This window comes from Oryzias melastigma, linkage group LG4, assembly GCF_002922805.2.
Source record: "Oryzias melastigma strain HK-1 linkage group LG4, ASM292280v2, whole genome shotgun sequence".
NCBI lineage: Eukaryota > Metazoa > Chordata > Actinopteri > Beloniformes > Adrianichthyidae > Oryzias > Oryzias melastigma.
The window spans coordinates 1,097,439-1,116,960 of record NC_050515.1 but is presented as its reverse complement, the minus strand read 5'-3'; the positions used below and the strand labels follow the sequence as shown (position 1 = coordinate 1,116,960).

Here is a 19,522-nt window from a genome sequence, read left to right as displayed (position 1 = left end):
CCCCCACCAGTGTCACGTCCCCAACTGGCTGCAGAACACGCACGTTTACGCGTGGCCGCGCGACCGTGACGACATCCTGCGGCGGCTGATGAGGGTGGAGAAGTACAACCCGCCGCCCATCGGGGAGCTCCCCACCATCGTCTCCATCCCCATTTAGAGAGTGAAGGAGGACCACACAAGGCTGCTGCTCCACACGCAGGATTCCAACTGTTTGGGTCCTAAAATCCCACTGGTGCTCTCAGGGTTCTCCACAGGCGCGCAGCAGCAGCAGCGTTCATTTGAGCTGCCGTCAGCCTCTGAACTGGACAATTTTATTTCATTTGCTGTTTAAATGTTCCCCTCACTGGATTTTTTAAGGCACTTCTAAAGAATCTGCTGTACGTTTTTCTGTGTGTTCTGCTGCTCTGTCCTTAGAAGAACGTGAAATAATTCAAATGTGCTGTTTGGAGTATCGGAAACATCTGCAGAAAAGTTGACTTAATTCCAAACATGCAGGAACGTGTGTTTATTTGGCCCCAGGGCAGAGCAGAGCATTTCTGAAAGTACAAAAAATGTTTGTGTGCTGGAGTGTTGCGGGAGGGGTACCTTTCTTTATTGTCATGGAGAAATCCATGGCCTTTTTTTTTTTATTCCCACATGTTTTTATGTCATTTTGCCATGAGGGGTAATAAATATTTTCAGGAGGAGGAGATGCAGCTGAAATTTTGTTTAAATTTCTGTCGAGGATCGGAGGGCAGGAAAGCAGGGCAGCAGTTGAACCCGTCCTCCGGTTCACGCAGAGATCTTCAACAGGAAGTCCTCTGAAGATAAGCAGCTGACGCCGTGTGGTAGGGCTTCATGAGAATCTGCACATTTGTACTCGAATGGGGTCAACAGAGCCAGTTGTGGTTGGAGAGGAAAATGGCTCGTAAGCTTCTCAACAAAGAAAGCGCCTCGTTTATCCTGGTGTCGCGCCGCAGCAGCGAGTCCTGCACCTGAGACAAAGAGCGGCGCTCACATGCAGAGTAATGGGTTTATCTTGACAGGATGTAACACTGCAATGTTCATACAGACATAAAAAAGTCAGAATACATCATTTTAACCATATTTTGAAAAGTACATGAAATAATATTAATTTTAATATCATAGGAACAACATAAAGACATCTGTAGCTCAAAGTGGATTACACGGCGACACTGGATGTAAATAACTCTGGAGGTTTAAGTAACAGAAACACAATAATTCCATTTGACTGAATGTAAAAACACTGAAGTGCTATTTGTTCAAAGCTACAAAATACATTTAAAAAGCAGGAAGCGGTTTTTATTTCCTTCAAGGAAAAAGTACTATAAAATAAGTTACAGTACAGTGAAACTTGTCCAAACTGACTTTTTGTTCCCATCTTCTGGCCTTTTGCACAAACAAATCGGGGAGTAGCAGGAGCAAAGAGGCCGAGCTTGAAAGTGGTCGTCTACCCCCCTCCCATCAGAAAGGCAGAGCTGTTTCAGGGACCATGTCTCTGAAAGTGTGTCACCATCAGCTGTGGAGGGGAGGGGAGGGGGTCTCTGATATAAGGAACTTTGTACTTCATGAGCTCAGAAATCTTAAATACTTCATGTCGAGTCACATTGGGGAAGGGCGGGGGGGTGTCCTCATACGTCGTCGGCTGGCAGAGAAGGTATGTTGAACCGTGGTCTCGTGAAGAATGCGATCTTCTCTCTGTGGACCAAAGACGGGTTATTTGGTGGTGTCAGAGCCTTTGAGGTGTGCTGGCTTTGTGGAATCGGCGTGCGGCTGACTCAGTACATGTATGTGGGCTAAAATAGGTCAAACAAACAAGAGTGGGGAAGAACTGAAAGCTGTAGGAACTCCTGACCGTCATGAATGTGCCCCCCCTCATGCTACTTTACATGAATGCTTTAGGAAAATCTGAAACAAGTCTAAAAAAATTACAAATGACTTAATTTTCTTGAAAATGTAAACAGATTTGGCAAAAATGTCATTTGATTGAAATTGTTTTGAAGAAAAGAAGTTATTTCTTAAGGGGATAATATTACCAGAAGCTAAAAATGGACCATACCATTTGGTTGTTAGAGACAGATTGCTTTACCTCTCCGCCAGTTGATTTTAAGTGGATTTTATTCTGAAGAAGTCCCCATGAAGGAACACCTAGGTCTATTATGCCATGAATATGCCCTTATAGAGGCGCATCTGTATTGATGTTACCTCAAACATGCCCAATCTAGGGGTACCTGTGTTGATTTTGTTCTGAGAATGGCCCCGTGGAGGGGTATCTGTTAAAATTTTGCATTGAACATGCCCCGTAAAGGCACATCTGAGTTTATTTTTGCCATGAAAATGCCGCTATGGAGGCGTATCTGTATTAATCTGACCCTAAACATGTCCAATATGGGGGCAACTGTGATGATTTTATTCCGCGAATAGCCCAATGCAAGGGTAGCTGCATCAATTTTGCCTTAAAAATGACCCTTTGCTGGAGTACCTGTGTTGATTTAGCCCTCAACATGGCCTTGTAAAGGTGGACCTGGGCTGATTTGGCCGTGAACATTACCTAAGCAGGGGCACCTGTGATGATTTAGCCTTGAACATGTCATCAAGAAGGCCTACCTGTGTTGACTTAGTCTCAAACATTTCCAATATATGTGCACCTGTGTTGACATTGCCCCAAGTATGCCCAGTATAGGGTAACCTGAGTTTGGTTGGTCTTAAACAAAACCCAATGAAGGCACATCTGTGTTGATTTTCCTCTAAACATACCAAATACATGTGCACCTGTGTTGATTTAGTCTTGAACATGGCTAATATATGCACCTATGTTGATTCTGCCCCAAGCACACCTAGTATAGGGTCACTCGAGTTTGTTTGGCCTTAAACACGACCAAATAAAGACACACCTGTGTTGATTTTCCCCAGAACGTGCCATTAAGAAGGTGCACCTGTGTTGATTTAGTCTAGAACATGCCAAATATATGCACGCCTGTGTTGACTCTACCCCCCAAGCATGCCTAGTATAGGCACACCTGTGTTGATTTAGTCTTGACCATATCCAATATGTGCACCTGTGTTGACTCTACCCCCCAAGGATGCCTAGTATAGGCACACCTGTGTTGATTTAGTCTTGAACATATCCAATATGTGCACCTGTGTTGATTCTGCCCCAAGCATGCCCAGTATAAGGTCACCTGAGTTTGTCTGGCCTTAAACAAGACCAAATAAAGGCACACCTGTGTTGATTTTCCCCGGAACATGCCATCAAGAAAGTGCACCAATGTTAATTTAGTCTGGAACATGCTGAATATATGCACACCTGTGTTGACTTTGCCCCAAGCATGCCTAGTGTAGGCGCACCTGTGTTGATTTTGCTCTGAACTTACCCGGTATAGTAGGTAAGATGATCACGTTCATAGACATATTCTACAAGGAGTCTGTAAGGAAAGCTCACCTGAAGGTCTGCACTGGTAGGGGCTCTTTCTGGCTCTGCCCCCTCATCTGCAGAACCTCTTTCGAGGCCTTCCTCAGCCTCCTCTCTGCTGCCTCCTCCTGACGCTGCTCCTGCTTGCTCTGGCTCACCTGCAGAGGGGTGATACGGTCAGGTGCTGCTGCGCCGGCCGTGGGGCCAGCTTCTCCTCCCGCCTCACCTGTCTCTGGGCCTCTCTGAGCAGGCAGCGGAAGCGTTCGTCCCTCAGGGCCCAGTGGGGAAGCTCAGAGGCCTCGCTGGACTGCGGCTCCTCCAGACGCACCTTCAACTCTCTGAGCGCGCTCAGTTCCTCCATCAGCTGCCTCTGACGGGTCCTGCAGGCCTGGAGATCCAGCTCCAGGTCCAGGGAGGTGCGCGTCGGCTGCTCAGCCAAGGAGGAACGATATGGCTCCTGTTATCACACACACCCCGCCTCAGACAAAGAACCGCTTTTGAAGCTGGAGATAAAGACTCATTTGGGAAACGGTACCTGCTTATAGCGGAGTGTTCTTCTTTCCAGCGTGTTCCTGACGAAGGGGGATTTCTTTGGTAGAGTCGAGCTATCGCTGTCGCTGCGGTACAACTGAAAGGAAAAAAAAAAACACAGGTTGAGCTCCGACAGCAGATCTGAATCCCTTAAAGACCGCCTCCAATAAAATCATGTGTTTTTGGTCTTTTTAACACATTATTGTGGCATGTTTTCTGATGATGAAGAACATATACATAGAGAAAATTAAATATAATTTGAAATTTTCTTTATTTAAATTGGTGCAAATCAGGAGCAGACAAAAAAATGCAGTTTAAAAAAGACTCAGTGGAGCTCTCAGTGACAGGAGGGGGGAGTGGGGAGGCTTATTTGCCATCAACAGTTGCCTCAACTCAGAGGTAAATTTCTAATGAACTCCTGCTGCTCTGCAGAAACTATGTCCTAGACAACAACACAGGCTTTTGATTTTGGATTTTAGGGAATATTCATAACTAAAAGACCACAAGAACGCTCAATAGATCAAAAGATGATCGGAGTGGGACTTTAAAACTTCAAGATAATCAAACTGAAATGAGACCTGAAACACATAAAACTGAGTTTTCTTCTTAACCAGAAAAAAACTAAAATAGTTTGTTGAGTGTAACAATTAATCAACTTATTCGATTTGTATTGCTACAATCCAAACAGATTGATCGGTCTGAAGTGAGAAGTTATTTAAATTGAATTGACCTATAGTATTATAAATTTGCTTTAAAATTAAAGAACTTGATTGTAATTGATCTAGGAAAATATCACTTTGATTAAGACATGGTGGGTTTATTTTACTGTATCTTAAAAGTGACCATCGCAGCTGACAACACACACGAGATGCAAGAAAAACTGATCAACCATCATTACTCTGGTTGTAAAAATAGATATTAGGAGCAGCAATATTATTGATATTAGTGCGAGTTTTTACACTTTTCTTCTAGTGTCTCCAAGCGTTTGTATGTTTACTGAACCAGACAGGACATTGATTTTCTCTGAATCCAGTTTTAACTCACCCTGCAGACATACTGATTCCGAGCGCCAGGTGAGAAAGTCTGCGAGCGCACTATGGTGCTGCCACGCATGAACGGGGAGGCGTGGCCCCAGCGACCGCCGCGCTCCTTCGGCCGGACACGCACCGGCTCTGGAAACACCCCCTCAGTCATGGTGGCCTTTTCCACCTGAGACGAGCGAGCAGACAGAGATGGGATTGTGTGGGCGGCTGGAAGGATCCTCCTCATGCAGCAGACCTCACCTTCACTGCTGAGAGCCCCCCCGTGGTGATGCACATGCCCTCAGCACACAGCCCCTCCGAACAGGGCGGCGTGAACGGCGTGCTGTTGCTGCAGCCGCTGTCTACCGACTCTGCCTGCCAGCTCCTGCAGAACACGGCCGAGTTGTAGAATTCCAGCCAACCCAAAAAATGGTTTCCATGACAGCAACTCTCACCTCTCACAAATGGCCTCTCCCCCGCGTTCATCCTTCTTGCCTAGCCTCTGCAGATCAGCGTCCCGCTCCTGCAGGTGGGTGGTGCTGTTTCGTGACATCAGGCCGCAGACGGTGTCCTGAAACATCAGAACACAGCCGGCTCACAACCAACATCTGAAAGAACTGAGCCTGTTGGGTCCAGTCGCTGTTTTGATCCGATCTCAGAGCAGAGCGCTGCTCAAAAAGCTAACATTTGGTTCTGAGCGGACAAAGATGGAGTTAAGTTACAATTAAAAATACAATAATTATAACAAAAAATGTATAAAAAAGGATCATAATTCAAACATTTATAAAGTTAAAAGAATTGTTCAGAACTTCAGATCTGGATGACTTTAACCATTTGGAAGCTAGGGCCTAAGACTCAGTCTATTTTTAATTTGAAAGACTCGTCTGCTTATTTGGTAAAACTGTAATCAGCATAAACTCCCCTATGTGACATTACCTTTATTTTACCATTTTTTCATGTTGGATTCAAACAGAAAAATCAAGCAAAAACAGACAATTCTGTCTGGAAAACTTGCTGTGGAAACCCCAAAAATGTTTTACAAACTGTTTTTACGACATAGAATGAACATAGAATGAAAACATCAAGAATAACATTTGTCAACTAACTTATCAACATGTTTTTGAATGAAATGCAAGAAAAAAGATTCCATGTGAAATTCAGAGATTTCTTTGAGCCATATATAAGAACAGTTCGTGTTGATAGAGGAACATCACAGACCTCCCAGCTCCATGATGTCATCTTTCTCATGTGGCCCGAAAAGAATAATCTCAATTAGAATTTATTGAAGACAGAATATTTTGAGAAATAACATTTATTTATTATGAAGGGTTACACAAAAACCTCATAATCATGTCTCCATGTTTGGGTTTATATGATTATTATTAAAAGAGGGCTGTGTGACAGCCGCTTCCGCTGTGTTTCTGTGTTTCTGTGATTGAGCTTGAAGGCTCACTGTCTCGCATTAACCTGAGTTGAAAAAAATAAAATTAGGAGACCTATTTCCTTTTTTTTTTTTTTTTAATTTCTCGATATGGTCCGAGCCAGCAGACAGAGAGCTGCTGTGTGGTGCAGAGGCGAGTGAGCTCCACCGCAGGAACAACAGCCGGCAATTTATCCCACCTTCACCCCAAAGTAGCCGGATGAGCTGTGCAAACCGGTGGCTCCAACGATGGAAGTTCAGGACAATAACACTCGCTTTGGACTAATATTCTTCCTGCTGATCGAGTCACTGAAAACGTCACGTGCCCAAAGCTGAGTTCCTCATTGGCAGATGCGACGCAGCGACCTGTCAAACTTCAGGTATTTACATTTTGGCGCCTCGTCGCTCAAATCAAGCTGCTGCCAGTCTTTTGCGCCGCGCTCTCCGTAATTACAGGCCGTTCAGAACATAACAGGTAATAGAAACTATAGCTGCTGCAGATTTTTTTTTCTTCCAAGCGCTAAGAAGCCGCTCTCTTTGAATCGGCGCCCCAGGCAGCTGCCCGTATTGCCCGTGCCTAAAACCGCTACTGGTACTAATAGCAGAAAGCTCCGCCTCCCACAGCGAGTCCTCTGCTCTGCGTTGCCGCCGTCTGGTCGACGTTCATCTTCTGGCTCATTTATTAAAATAAAAGTTTGCTTTGTTCAAAATCTACAAATAAATGTCATATTCTCTCTTTTATTCAACAAAATGTAAATCATAGAATATTTAAATACGTTTTTTTTTTAGACAGTTTTATTACGCTAATCTCACAGCTGCACAGCAGTATCGGTTCCAGAGGGTTCAAGTCTTGCAGACCGGATAGACTCGTCTGTTCAGATTGATAAATATGATGTTGGCATCAGTGTTTACCGCCGCTCTGGATCTCTGCTCCTCATCCTGGCCGTCATGCTGCCGCTGGGGGGCGATGCTCTTCTGTTCCGGTCTCTGCGCCTCTGCCCCGCCCAACATCTGGACCCGCAGCCACTGGTACCCCATCTCCGCGCTGGCCTCGCACTCCGTCAGGCTCAGCTGCGCTGCACCCTGCAGGAGGAGCAGACGTGTTGGTCATGAGCTGCAGCTCCACTCCGGCAGCCGCCGAGGTTTCTGCTTTGGACCCACCAGCAGCTCCTCCTGAGTCTGAGGCCCCAGCGAGCAGACGGACAGCTGCAGAGCGTACGCCGGCAGCGCGTTGGAGGGCACGGGTATGCGGAAGACTTCATTGAAGCTCATCTGGTGCTGCGGCTCCAACGCTGTAGAGCAGTGGAACGCACAGGGCCTGCTGGCGTCCGGAGGAATCAGGTGCACCTTCATAAACCTTCAGGACAACAAACAAAACTCAGACTAAAAATGTACATTCCTGATGAAATGTATGTGAATGCAAAAGCTGAACCCCTTTCATTCTGTGACTGATCCAAAACTCAAAGCAGCTTCAGGTACAGGCAGGAACAGGACCAGAGCATCACCTCTAACTCACATTCAACCGGATCATCTGGTTTTGACAACATCCAGGTAAATACAAGTTCAGAATAAAAACCAGAACGAACCACCAGAAACTACTTGACTGTTCAGGCAACATCAGTGTTGATCTCAGAGCAGCTTCTGCACATCCACAGGAGCAAAGGTGGGACATGTTTAACAATCTGGAATTGTTTTTACTGCTAAGTTTACTAAAGAGAATATTTTTGGGCCAGAAACATTCAGAACCGACTCTACAGAGGAACAAACTTGGTTTTTTGAAAGAGTTTTGAAGAGTTCAAAGGCTCAGTTTGTTTGGAAAAGTTGCCCAGTTCCAGGATGAAAGCATCAGCTTCCTGCCTGAACCGCCCCATCCGGATCTGAAAACCACCTCACTCATAAATGATGGTCCCTGTGCTGCTAAGTCCACAGTAGAAACTGAAGGTCTGCAGTCCAGTGATGACCCAAACTTCAGCAGTCTCACCACCAGTGTTCAAAGAAATGCTAAAATGATCTTCAAGTGATAATAAACCACCGAACTTTAGGGGTTCCAGAGGAAACAGCACATTGTAAAGCACGGTGGTGGAGGGGTGATGATCTGGGCTTGTTTTCTAGTCACTTTTAAGACAAGAATAACGTAGAGACACTTTTTAAGATGAAAACTTTAGAGAAGTTTAACTTCATGTGTTTATGTGATCGCACAACGGATATGTTGAGTTTTAGCTCCAGTGTTTTTACAACTACTGTGACTTTTCAAGCGCTTACGCAATTATCGTAATTTCAGTGAATTCTAAAGCGGAGAAAAGCAACCTTGTACTGACATGCGACACTTTACAGCACTGAAGTGTTTACGCACTCAAATCCTTTGATTCGGACACAGAGAAGAGCAGCTTTGCGCCGTTACTGCCTCAGAATCAGCTGATTCACGTTTAAAGTTCCTTATTGGCTAAACCAGGGATGTCAAACTCATTTTGGGTCAGGGGCCATCTGATCTTAACTGGTAACATAAAAGCAAAATAACCTACAGTCATCTTGTTATCTCTAGCTTTGTTTTTTTTTTTTTGGTTTTTTTTTCTCAGTTGGAAAAAAGGCTTCAACCAACCTGGTAGCATAATTACTTATTATTACACATTTACTCAGAGAGGCCAAGGGATTTCAGATATAAAGGATTTCACTTAATGGATTTTACTAAACTCAAGAGGAGGCTACGGAAAAAAATTAAACACCCTGCCTAAAATTTAAATGTGAAAATCAATTAAAAAATGTAACTAAATGAAACATTTGTGAACATAAGAATTTGGAGTTGACCTCTCTTTCTATCCTGAAACTCTGCATGGTTTGACCTTCACCAGCCGCCAATATCAGGATTCAAATCCTGGGTAACAACACATTTCACCATGTTATTCAAGTGTGCAAAATACAATGAAATGTCCAAAAATCTTATCCTGTGTTGGCTGCTTTTCCTTTACTCCCATCTAGTGGCGAAATTGTGCATTGCGACCATTTCTTTAAAGAACCAAAACTTACTACAGGAATGGGCTAGAAACTTGATTTTTTTCCACAACATCTTTAATTTTTTCTTCTTCATGACTGGTTTAATGGCATGTACATTAAACTGACTGGTGATCCGGATACAGCCCGCAGGCCGTATGTTTGACACCCCTGGGCTAAGCACACTGGATCAAGGTAATCAGCAGGAGATGAGATAGGATTTGTGGAAAACCAGCAGGATGTTGTCCCTCGAGACCCTGGAGTTTTGATGGTGTAAATGGTCGAGGAGTAACGGTATGTCAAAGATGCTTAGATGTCGCCGGTGACATGTCCACTGTTAAAAGGAGAACTAGATCCAACAGGAAGGTGGAATTAAAGAGTCGATGTTAAAGAAAGAACGCACACTTTGATATTCACATGAACTGGAATCAAATGAAACTTCCAGAAGCTAAACTGCTTTATTAATGTTGGAGCAGAGATGAGGAGGAGGATCTTGCAATTAAAGTGAAACTGAAAAAGATTTGTAGCAGTACAGGTTCCTACAAGTTAAATTTAAGACTTTTTAAGACCTTTTTAAGGTCATGCATGTCAAAAATTTTCATTAATTATTTCTTGTTTTTTTAATTCATCCTATTTTTTTTAGAAATATTCCCATTTTAAAAATTGAAATATACAAAAAAAAAATACATTTTCTGACCAAAACTGTCACTTCTGATGTTGTTGTTTGTGGTCTGTGCTTTAGCGTTCTTCTTTTACTTCTTTTTTTAATTAAACGCAGATGGATATTCAGCGTATTAGTGCATTACAACTGTTTATTTACATCATTTGATCAAAATAAGTTGAAAAAAATTAATTTGTTTTACATGAAATGTGAAACTGGGAAATTTCAAGCAGCACAATTTTTTAAAGTTCAAAATTCAATAAATATTTAAGGCTTTGTAATGTATTATTTCCAAATTCCTAAATTAAATGTCTTTTAGGACTTTTTAAGACCCCTTCTGGCGTAGAAGTACTCACACTTTATATCCTTCTTTCACAAGAGCGCCGTTCAGGTTCTTGAGCTGCAGCAGGTGGAGGCGCAGAGACTGAGAGCCGGACTCCCACCTGAACCAGGAGAGCTCATTTAGACCCACAATGCACCGGGATGAATACTCACACAGGTGTGTGTGTGTGTGTGTGTGTTCTACTCACAGCAGTCCCAGCTGGATGTGGGTGGGCTCATTCACAGACGACAACTCTTTCATGTAGGTCAGCTCGTCCAGCTCCTCTGGCCTGTTAATCCCCCCCCAAATAAAGAAAATGATGCTGTCGTTCTGGACTAAAAGCATTGTGGGTAATGTAGTTAGTGAGTTTGAGGATGATTTCACAGTGGAAGTCCTCTCACCTCCTCCCCCAGGCCTCGAACACGCCGCTGTCGGTGGCCAGCGCGTCCTCGGACACCCCCACAGAGACCCTTCTGGCTCTCCTGCCGCTCCTGTTGGCGCTGTTTACCCTCAGAGTCACTCCTAAAGAAAAAAAACATCAACTCTGAGTGTTTCTCCTGAAAACGGGAAGGGGGGGTTTCAGTCTTAACGCACCAGTGGAGGTGAAAGCCGTCTGAGCGCCTCCGTCTCTGTGAATCTTCTCCAGCTGGTGGGCAGAGGGGGGGTTCAGAGCGTCAGACAGGCTCTGCCCCCGCAGCCCCTCCAGCAGGCCGCGGCCCGCCTGCTCCATGTACTCCTCCGTCATCTGGGTCAGGGGGCAGTCCTGGGGGGCCGAGTGGTACGGAGTGTCCATGGGGGAGCTGGGCGGCGACAGGGAGGAGAGCGAGGAGCGGGAAGACAAGGAGGCCAGGGACTGGGGGGCATCGTGGGAGCGTTTGGCTTTACCCGGGTTCAGGGGGTCCGGGGTGAACAGGCAGCAGTCTCTGGACACGGCCTCGGGGGGGAGGAGGTAACGGAGGTGGGAGTCCAGCGGCTCTGGGGGGCCCTCGTGGCGCTCGTACTGGGGGATGCCGTAGATGTCGGTGAAGCTGATGGAGCTGAGGGAGCCGCGGCTGGAGGTGAGGGAGCCGCGGCTGGAGGCCAGGGAGCCCCGGCTGCTGCTGGAGGACACGGTCAGGGAGCTGGCCGACAGGCTGCAGACAGGCAGGACAGACGGACGCGTCAGCCTCTCTGAGCGTTGCTATGACAACTGCAAACTTGCTGTATACTTAAGCTTTTTAGGCATCATGGATTCAAAATCTTCATGAAATTTTAGATTCTTCTTTTTGTTTTGATGACTTTTCTGTTTACATTTCATTTGCTCAGCATGAGTTTAGAATTGGACCCTTAACCCTTTAACATCAGTGTCTATGCTCTTTGATGTAATGTAACTTTTCAACCGTTAACACGACGTAATTCCAGCAGATTGTGAAGGCCCAACGAGCCGCTTTTTCCTTCACAATCTACTGGAAAAGTTACAGTATGACAAAGACTTTGTGATTGAGCGTCACCGGCGACGCCTCAGGTGTTAAAATGCAAATGTTTTTGCTCTTTAAGAGAAAACGTCAAACTAATATCTCCAAAAATCCTTTCATATTGTAAAACTGAAGGTTTTTTACACAATTACATTTAGGTATATGACTAAATTACCCCAAAATATTGCTATTTTATCTTTAACAGAAATCTTTTTCATTTTCCTGTTAAAAAACTTCTTATTTTTTTTGGTTTTATAGTGGAGGGTTGTTCACTATCATTTCCCTTTTTTTTTTTCCAACAAATTAAAATGACTTTAAGTTCATTGTTTCTCTAAACTGGAGGTTAACATACAGTTTTGGAGGCTAAGTTACAAGAAAGTTTAAAACGTGTCTGAACTCCTCAGGTTTGTAACAGATAATAATGAGATATTCTGACGACCTGAGCTGATCGGTCACAGATAGATATGTTTGAATTCCTTCATTAGTTCACTATATAGGGATTTTGCCATATCGTAGTACTGTCCAAATCCAGTGCCCTATAATTTACCCAGAAGTCTCTGCAAAAAACCTATGGGGAACAACGCTCAGTAGATTGATGAATATAGAAAACAATGGATTACGCTTAAATAATTTGTTTATGAGAAAAAAAAGAAGTATTTTCATTTATATTGTCCACGTTTTAATCTTCAGAACACAGTATATTTATAAATATTAATTGTAAAATGTTCTGATTTTTTTTAGAGCTGCAGTTTTTACTTTAAATATTATAACCAATTTTCTGGTTTTAGAAAAAAAAAAAGTAGTAACCAATGTTGAAATGCTTTTAGGGTACCAGATAGTTTCACACTATAGTTTTTTAGTGGTTAAGTCAGACGGAGGATCGCAAAGTGCGGCCCACGGGAAGACTTTGTGTGGCCCTCAATAAATTATAACCAGCTGTAAATTTCTTGGAAAAAAATATTTTTTGTTTTGTGGTTTTTGGCGACATCTGCAGGGAGAAAAAGTAATTACACCCAGGTATTCATTTCACCACTAGAGGGCAGACAACATTTGTCAGTGTCAACATCTATGTCAGTGCCTCTGTGGAGAAAGGAAGAACTAGTGATGGGGAGTTTTTGAAATAATGTATTGTAGCTGCACCGTTTTCCCAAAGCAAAAGAAAAAGTTTGAGGAAAAAAGTCTTTCAAATGACAATTATTTGACGAGTTTTCCGATAGAAACTGAGGGGCACTATTTGTTGTAAATAGGTTTTGCTTACAATATAGTCTCAAATAGACATCACACAGCTCTGATATTGACAGAAATTGATGATATTTCTCAGTTAAAACAATGTTTCAAATTGTGCTCTGTTAACTGTACAAATGAAGCTATTAAAAACTAAAATTTTCTGTTAATCCTTTTGCTTCACAGAAATTGGCCCCCAGTCTAATGTTGAGTTCTTAATTTGTCCCTCTGTTACAAAAACTTTGAGAACCCCTGAGTTAAGTAGTAGGGCGGGAATTCAGACATAGCCATTGACTATGAAAGAACTGGACTGAGTGACCCCTCCCTTCTTGCTTTCATAACAGGAAGTGTCTCCCAAACATGTTCTAGATCATTTTCCCCCATTATATTTTTATGTGGTTATTCAAGTTATAAAGGGACCAATCGGATGTCTTAATTAAAGTTTGTGGTCTAACATTGAACATGAGTCCTCCAAGTGACAAGCGAACTCCTGATTGGACAGAGTGGTTGCCATAGAAACGATGTCTCAGACCGACTTGGACTAATCACTGCTTACTGATGTGGTCTGGCTCAAGCTTCTTTATAAAATGTGCTCTAAATAAAGAAAATCCTCACTCATCTGACGCTTTCAGAGCTACAGTGAAGGTGAGAGTCTCAGAGTCACAGTCAGATTTGGGTTTTCATCTGTCAATCAAAAGCAGGACGTGACAAAAGACAGGAACCTTGGACGGTGAGTGAGGCTGCACCTTTTCAGCTGGGAATGAAGGTAGGTGGTGATGCGCGTGGCCTCCTCCAGCTGCCGGAGCAGAGCGTTCCTCTTCTCCTGCTGCAGGATCCTGTCAGGAGGTGCAGGTCAACTTCCACGTCCCGCATAGTTCCAACACAACAACGGGCGGGATTCTCACCTCTGACTGGCCCCCTGGCTCTGGGAGCTGTGCGCCCTCTGCAGCTCCTCCTCCAGCCTGCAGCGCTCCTCCTCCAGCTGCTGCAGCGTCTCCGGCGGGTGCTGCTGTTTGCTCACCAGGATGATCTCCTGCAGGAGTGCCTCCTTCTCACGCACCAGCTGCAGGAAGTCGCGGTCTCGGTCCGCCTCGGCTCGTCCCGACCAGCTCTCACTGTCCAGCTGTGCTAGCTGGTGCTGAATGCTCTGCACCCTGAGGAGGAGGAGGAGGAGGAAGAAGATGTTACTCCTGTCTGAGGGTGTTGCATTTGATCACCTTCATTCAAACCTCCATGAGGGACCATTTTATCATAAATAGCTCCTCACTATAAACATATCCTTAAATAAACGTTTATTTAATTTCTGTCAGGTTTTAGGGGAGCAGAAATCAGGTCAAGAAACAACTTAATTTAGGGAAACGTTTTTTCTGGCTTTTCTTTCCTAATTTATTTGATTTCTTCACTAAAGATGAAGCCTGAGGTCTTTGAGCTCACATGTACTTTACTAAAATCTAAGCATTCTTGAATCCTTAAGAACAACCATCAAGGTTTTCAAGGATTTCACGATATTCGAAGGTTTGGGTCTGAAAGCAGCTGTTGTGACTCCTCTGCCAGACCTTACAGCAGCTGTGTTTCCATTGCATATTCAATTGTGCAAATTGGATTTGCAATAATAAATTTGCCTAGTAAAGACACAGCAATTTTGAAAAAAAAACTCTTATCAAAAAAAAAAAAAAAGTTTTTGCACTTAGAGGAAGTGGTTTTAGGGCAGGGGTCTGCAACCTGTGGCTCCCCACCCATTGTGGCTCTCTGATTAACAAATAAATAAATAAATGTTTTTAATTTTAAATAGGAACTAAAGTAAAAGGTAACTATTAAAGTGAAAAAAGTTAACTTAAATGTTTTTCTATCCATTCACAAACAGTTGAAGAACACTATGTGAGGCTCCTACCCGTAGGAAAGTCAAGTCAAGCTACAACATTTTGTCAGAGTTGTGATCAGTAAGCACAAACAAAATTTATATTCAAGGGTTATTAGGCGGATTTTCCATTTTTGAACAACTTGAAGTATTTAGGTGCCCCCTTAAGGTAAAATGGTCACTGAATCAGCTTAATTTTGGTTTGCTAGATTTATGCATTTCTGGCAGAGATGCAGCACAACCTGGAAAACGTATTTTTTACTAAATAAATTATCCTATATTTTCTGCATTGAGTTAATCTTATGTGACACAGGAAGTCTTATATTTTGAAAGGAAGTCATAGGAACTTTTGTCAAAAGTTAAAAGCTATTTCATATTTATTGTTGATGTCTTTATGCTAAAATAATATTTCATTTATATTTATCGCAATAGGAACAACAATATAAATACAAACAAGTATCTAAAGGGTGAGCTAAGACTTTGTGGCTCCTCCTCTGTCAGTAAAAAATCAACCCGAATGGCTCTTTAGGTGCTAAAGGTTGCAGGCCCCTGTTCTAGAGGGTATCGAAATGGATATGTTTCACAAAACTGCAATGGAAACGCTTTTTTCAAAATAAATGCACTTCCTGGTGTTAGGTGACCGTCCCGATCTCCACAGACCGGGTTCAACAAGAGGTCCCACAGCGTCACAGCTCATCAAAAGTTGATCTGGAATTGTTGGATCCACACCTCCTCTGAAACATCATCAACCACAATTTCCCAAAATGGATTCATCTTTCGCTCCTCCCACCCAAACGGAGAGGATACGCTTGCTGCTCTGTGGCCTACAGAGACGTTTGCTCTGATGGACGATGATGATGAGCGCTGTAGTCGTCATGACAGAAATCTGAATGGATCTTATTATTTTATCAAACAGGAAAAAGGCTCCAGCTGCTTACTTGTTAGAACATTTGGGCTTCTCACATGCGTCTGTGTCCCTTACTGACATATATAGAGACTATCAATAGTTTACGTGTGACGTCACCCAAACGCACCCCTTTTGTGAATCAACTTCTCATCTTTCTCCATGATTTTGAATGACTTATTGTGCGAGTTGGTTTGTGTGTAGTTGGGAAAACGTCTTTTGTAGACATTTCCAGAATTTTGATAAAGTTTTACACATTTTTGTAATGGGAGTGACAGGATTCATAAAGATAACCAATTTGGGTCAAATTACCACAGTAATTAATTCTGCTTTACTGGGTACTAAGACTTCCTCCTTAGAGGGTTAGCTCAGGTCTTAAGAGGTTCGATCAGAAAAAGTCCTCCTGATACAGAAGACTTTCATCCAAGGAGGTCTTAGTCAAGATGAGCGTCAGCAATAACAGTATAAAACAAAAAACCTGCATTTATAGGTTCTCGTCTTAGACACTTTATAACAGAAATTTAAAATGGCTGGAAATAGAGGGGCAGTGTGAGATTCTCAAATTCCTTCCTAAATCTAGACATTTATCGCTCCTTTGTGGCTAAAAAATGAAAAAGAACTAAAAAAATATGTAAAAAATATATTTTTAGGCATTTTTTGTCCCATTCATTATTTTTTTTTTTGTTTTGTTTGTCCACCAATTTTATCGCATGAGTTTTGTTCTAAAAATAACCTGCAACAGGTGATATCCACAAAGTAGCATTATAGATGAGATAAGGCAGTAAAACTTCTCACTACACACTTTTTACACTTTTCTCAGAGATTTTTACACTTTTCTCTGGTTTAAACTCTTAAAGTTGAAACCTTCATAAATCCAGGATTCTAAAATGAAAAGAAAGATCTGATTGTGATTAAAGACTTGTGTATATGTGACAAACTAAATACTATCTGTATAAGAGACGAGACACGGTGGAGACTGACGGACACTATTCCCAATCAGAATACAGAACACAGTGGGCTAAGAAGAAATAACATGAAATGTTTAGTTTGAATATGTAAAAACGATTTTTTTATTTTAAATAAAACTCATTTTTAAATGAAAACCTACAATCTAAATTGAATAAAAAGAAATATCAAATACAAAAAAAAAAAAATCAAGATTTTGTGATTTGAAGTCAAAACTGATTCTGACTTTCTCCTTTAGTCTTCTGCATATTGAGTTGTTTCATTTCAAATATTGATGTACATCATGATTTTTTGTTTTGTTGCAATCTCATAATAATCCATCTATACATCAAAAACTATCCAGCAGTGCCAACAAACAGCTCCACACTTACTTCTTCTTGGCCTCCTCATACTGCCAGTTCAGTTTGACTTTGTCCACCAGGTGGGAGGAATCTTGGGAGCCACACTTCAGGAAAACAAGAAAAAAACTGATGGGCTGGTAGCTCTCATTACATTATTAGACATGTTTTCCTGCAGATTATTTCACGGGGTGGTGACGTGGTGGCGGGGTCAGGACCTCTCACCTCCCCCATGATGTCGGTCTGACAGGCCGTCTCGCAGAACTGCTGCAGGCCGCAGGGCTCGCCCGCCGCTCCAGAGCCGCTGGTCACCTCGCCGGCAGAGTCGCCGATCGACAGGTTGCTCTGGAAGTTCACGGTCAGCTTAGCCAGACTCTGTACATCACGGAAGAGAAAGGTCAGGTCAGCAGAGTCCTGCAACCAAGTGGTCTCAAACTCTAAAGAATCTTTACATGGATTATATATCAAGGATCACTTTAGAGCAGTTTCTTCCCACTGTAAATGTAGATTTACATCAGCAAAAATGCGCTTTGACTAAAGGATGCAGATGAGCAACATCGGCCACTAGAGGTCAGTGTCAAACACGCAATCTTCCACTTAAAGGCCCAAATGCTTGAAAAAAAAAAGGGAATGTTGACCTGGATGAGGTCCTGCCTCTCCTTCTCGCCGCTGCTGATGGCCTTCTTGATGCTGCGCAGCTCAGTGAAGATGGCCTGAGCCTCGTCCAGCTTGTAGTTCGTCTGACTGCTGGACATCTTCCTGTCGATCCTGCACGGAAACATCGACACACTGACTCAGCAACAAGCTCTGACACTATCAAACTGACTGATCCTAGAAAACAACAAAACGTTTGTTTTCAGAGGAGCTCAGCTCATGTTGAGATGAAGAAAGAAGCAGCAAACATGCAAACAAACAACATGCATGAAAATAAAGACATCCCTCAGCAAAAAGATTGTTTTATCAAGTATACTTGAGTATTGCAAGTAGGGCTGCCAAGATTAGCCGACTAATCGATTATTAAAATAGTTGACGACTAATTTATTGGTCGATTAGTCATTATTTTATATTATATGGAGTCAGAGTGTTGTAAAGTTGAAAGTTATAATGGCATTCTGTTAGCTTTTGAACTATTTTGGTCTTTATTATGTTTTTTTTTTTGACTATTTAGGAGTTTAGCTAATATTTCAGCTGCATGCTAGCTGTTTTGGCTAACTCAAGCTTTTTCTTCAGTTTTTTTAAGCTAATTTGGCATTTTGCTAATATTTTAGCTGGCTATCAGCCTTAGTGTTTTCAGCTATCAATTTCAACATCTTCAGCTATCAGCATGAGCATCTTCAGTGTCCAAATTCTGCTTACAGCATTCACACTAGCATCATCAAAGGTAAAGCTATATATCTAGCCTTCAGTTAGTTTAAAGCTAATGATGGTTAAGACGTGTGTTTTACATCCAGTTTGCGCATGACCCGATTAGTCGACTAATCTATAAAAATAATCAGTGATTAGTCAACTATCAAAATAATAGTTTGTGGCAGCACTAATTACAAGTATAGATCATGTATGTGTAGCGTAGGAAGTACTAACTAAACACTTCAGACTAAACTGGAACATTCTAAATTTATAATTTGTAGGGCTGGGCTGATATAACACTGTAATCTAATCTTAATAAATCAATAATCCATCCATAAAAGTAGACATTTATCTAACGCATATAGTCTGTTAGCTTGATGCTAATGTAAAATGGAATTTTCCGTAGGACGGCCTAAACATACATATCTAACTAAATAAACATCTATATAAACTCACAGGCAGGAACTTTCCAAACTCCTTTCAAAGAAACATTTTTTAAAGTAACCATTTGTGGTCTAAAACAGTTTTTTGCTGACACTTTCTTCTTCTGGAATAAGGTGCAATGCTTTAGCCTGATCGCCACCTAGTGGCCAAACTGAAACGCCCTCCAGGAGAGGCAGAATTGTTCTAACTTCTCTGTTTGAATATCCATGTAACACTGTATGCTGATAACAATCGCACTAATTTTTACTAATGAATTTTACGGTATGGCAACTGTATCAGATTAATATGAAAATCTTCAAAACATATATAGATTTTTAAAGTATCTCTAAACAGATGTGTCTAAATGGGTAAACCGCATAAACGCATTATTGAACTGAATCGAGTGGATCAAAGGAATTAAAAAAACAAAAACAAATCGGAATCGAATTGATTCTGGAAATTATTGGTGATACCTAGCCTTATAGTTAGTATATACATAATAAACTTTAAATATAGTGCCTTACTTTCACTAAAGACTACTTGTAGTACACTTGAATAGACTACTTTTTCCTAAGGAATGACAGAAATCCGAATGTTCAGAAAAAGTGCAAATTTTAGCTTTATAGTGCTTGACATATTCATCCTCTCATTT

At 42.2% G+C, this 19,522-nt stretch overlaps 2 protein-coding genes across 3 annotated transcripts in view; one reads left to right on the top strand and one right to left on the bottom strand.

Moving 5' to 3' along the window:
* LOC112150481 (adapter protein CIKS) overlaps positions 1-702 on the top strand; it is a 5,724-nt gene extending 5,022 nt beyond the window's left edge. Inside the window, exon 10 of the mRNA XM_024278846.2 lies at positions 11-702. Coding sequence (XP_024134614.1) covers positions 11-157 — 147 coding nt within the window. The 3' untranslated portion in view covers positions 158-702. The remainder of the gene's footprint in view (positions 1-10) is intronic.
* Positions 703-998: 296 nt separating this feature from the next.
* wwc3 (WWC family member 3) overlaps positions 999-19,522 on the bottom strand; it is a 44,948-nt gene continuing 26,424 nt past the window's right edge. The window contains exons 6-23 of one of the 2 annotated variants that reach the window (XM_024278844.2): positions 17,739-17,868; positions 17,326-17,475; positions 17,134-17,207; positions 13,940-14,188; positions 13,757-13,870; positions 10,951-11,489; positions 10,758-10,878; positions 10,565-10,645; positions 10,391-10,477; positions 7,547-7,742; positions 7,298-7,468; positions 5,421-5,536; positions 5,227-5,350; positions 4,988-5,152; positions 3,948-4,040; positions 3,639-3,869; positions 3,443-3,570; positions 999-1,698 (exon numbers count right to left, since the gene is read on the bottom strand). In XM_024278844.2, coding sequence (XP_024134612.1) covers positions 1,632-1,698; positions 3,443-3,570; positions 3,639-3,869; positions 3,948-4,040; positions 4,988-5,152; positions 5,227-5,350; positions 5,421-5,536; positions 7,298-7,468; positions 7,547-7,742; positions 10,391-10,477; positions 10,565-10,645; positions 10,758-10,878; positions 10,951-11,489; positions 13,757-13,870; positions 13,940-14,188; positions 17,134-17,207; positions 17,326-17,475; positions 17,739-17,868 — 2,836 coding nt within the window. In that variant the 3' untranslated portion in view covers positions 999-1,631. The remainder of the gene's footprint in view (positions 1,699-3,442; positions 3,571-3,638; positions 3,870-3,947; positions 4,041-4,987; positions 5,153-5,226; positions 5,351-5,420; positions 5,537-7,297; positions 7,469-7,546; positions 7,743-10,390; positions 10,478-10,564; positions 10,646-10,757; positions 10,879-10,950; positions 11,490-13,756; positions 13,871-13,939; positions 14,189-17,133; positions 17,208-17,325; positions 17,476-17,738; positions 17,869-19,522) is intronic. The other variant, XM_024278845.2, reaches the window with a different exon arrangement.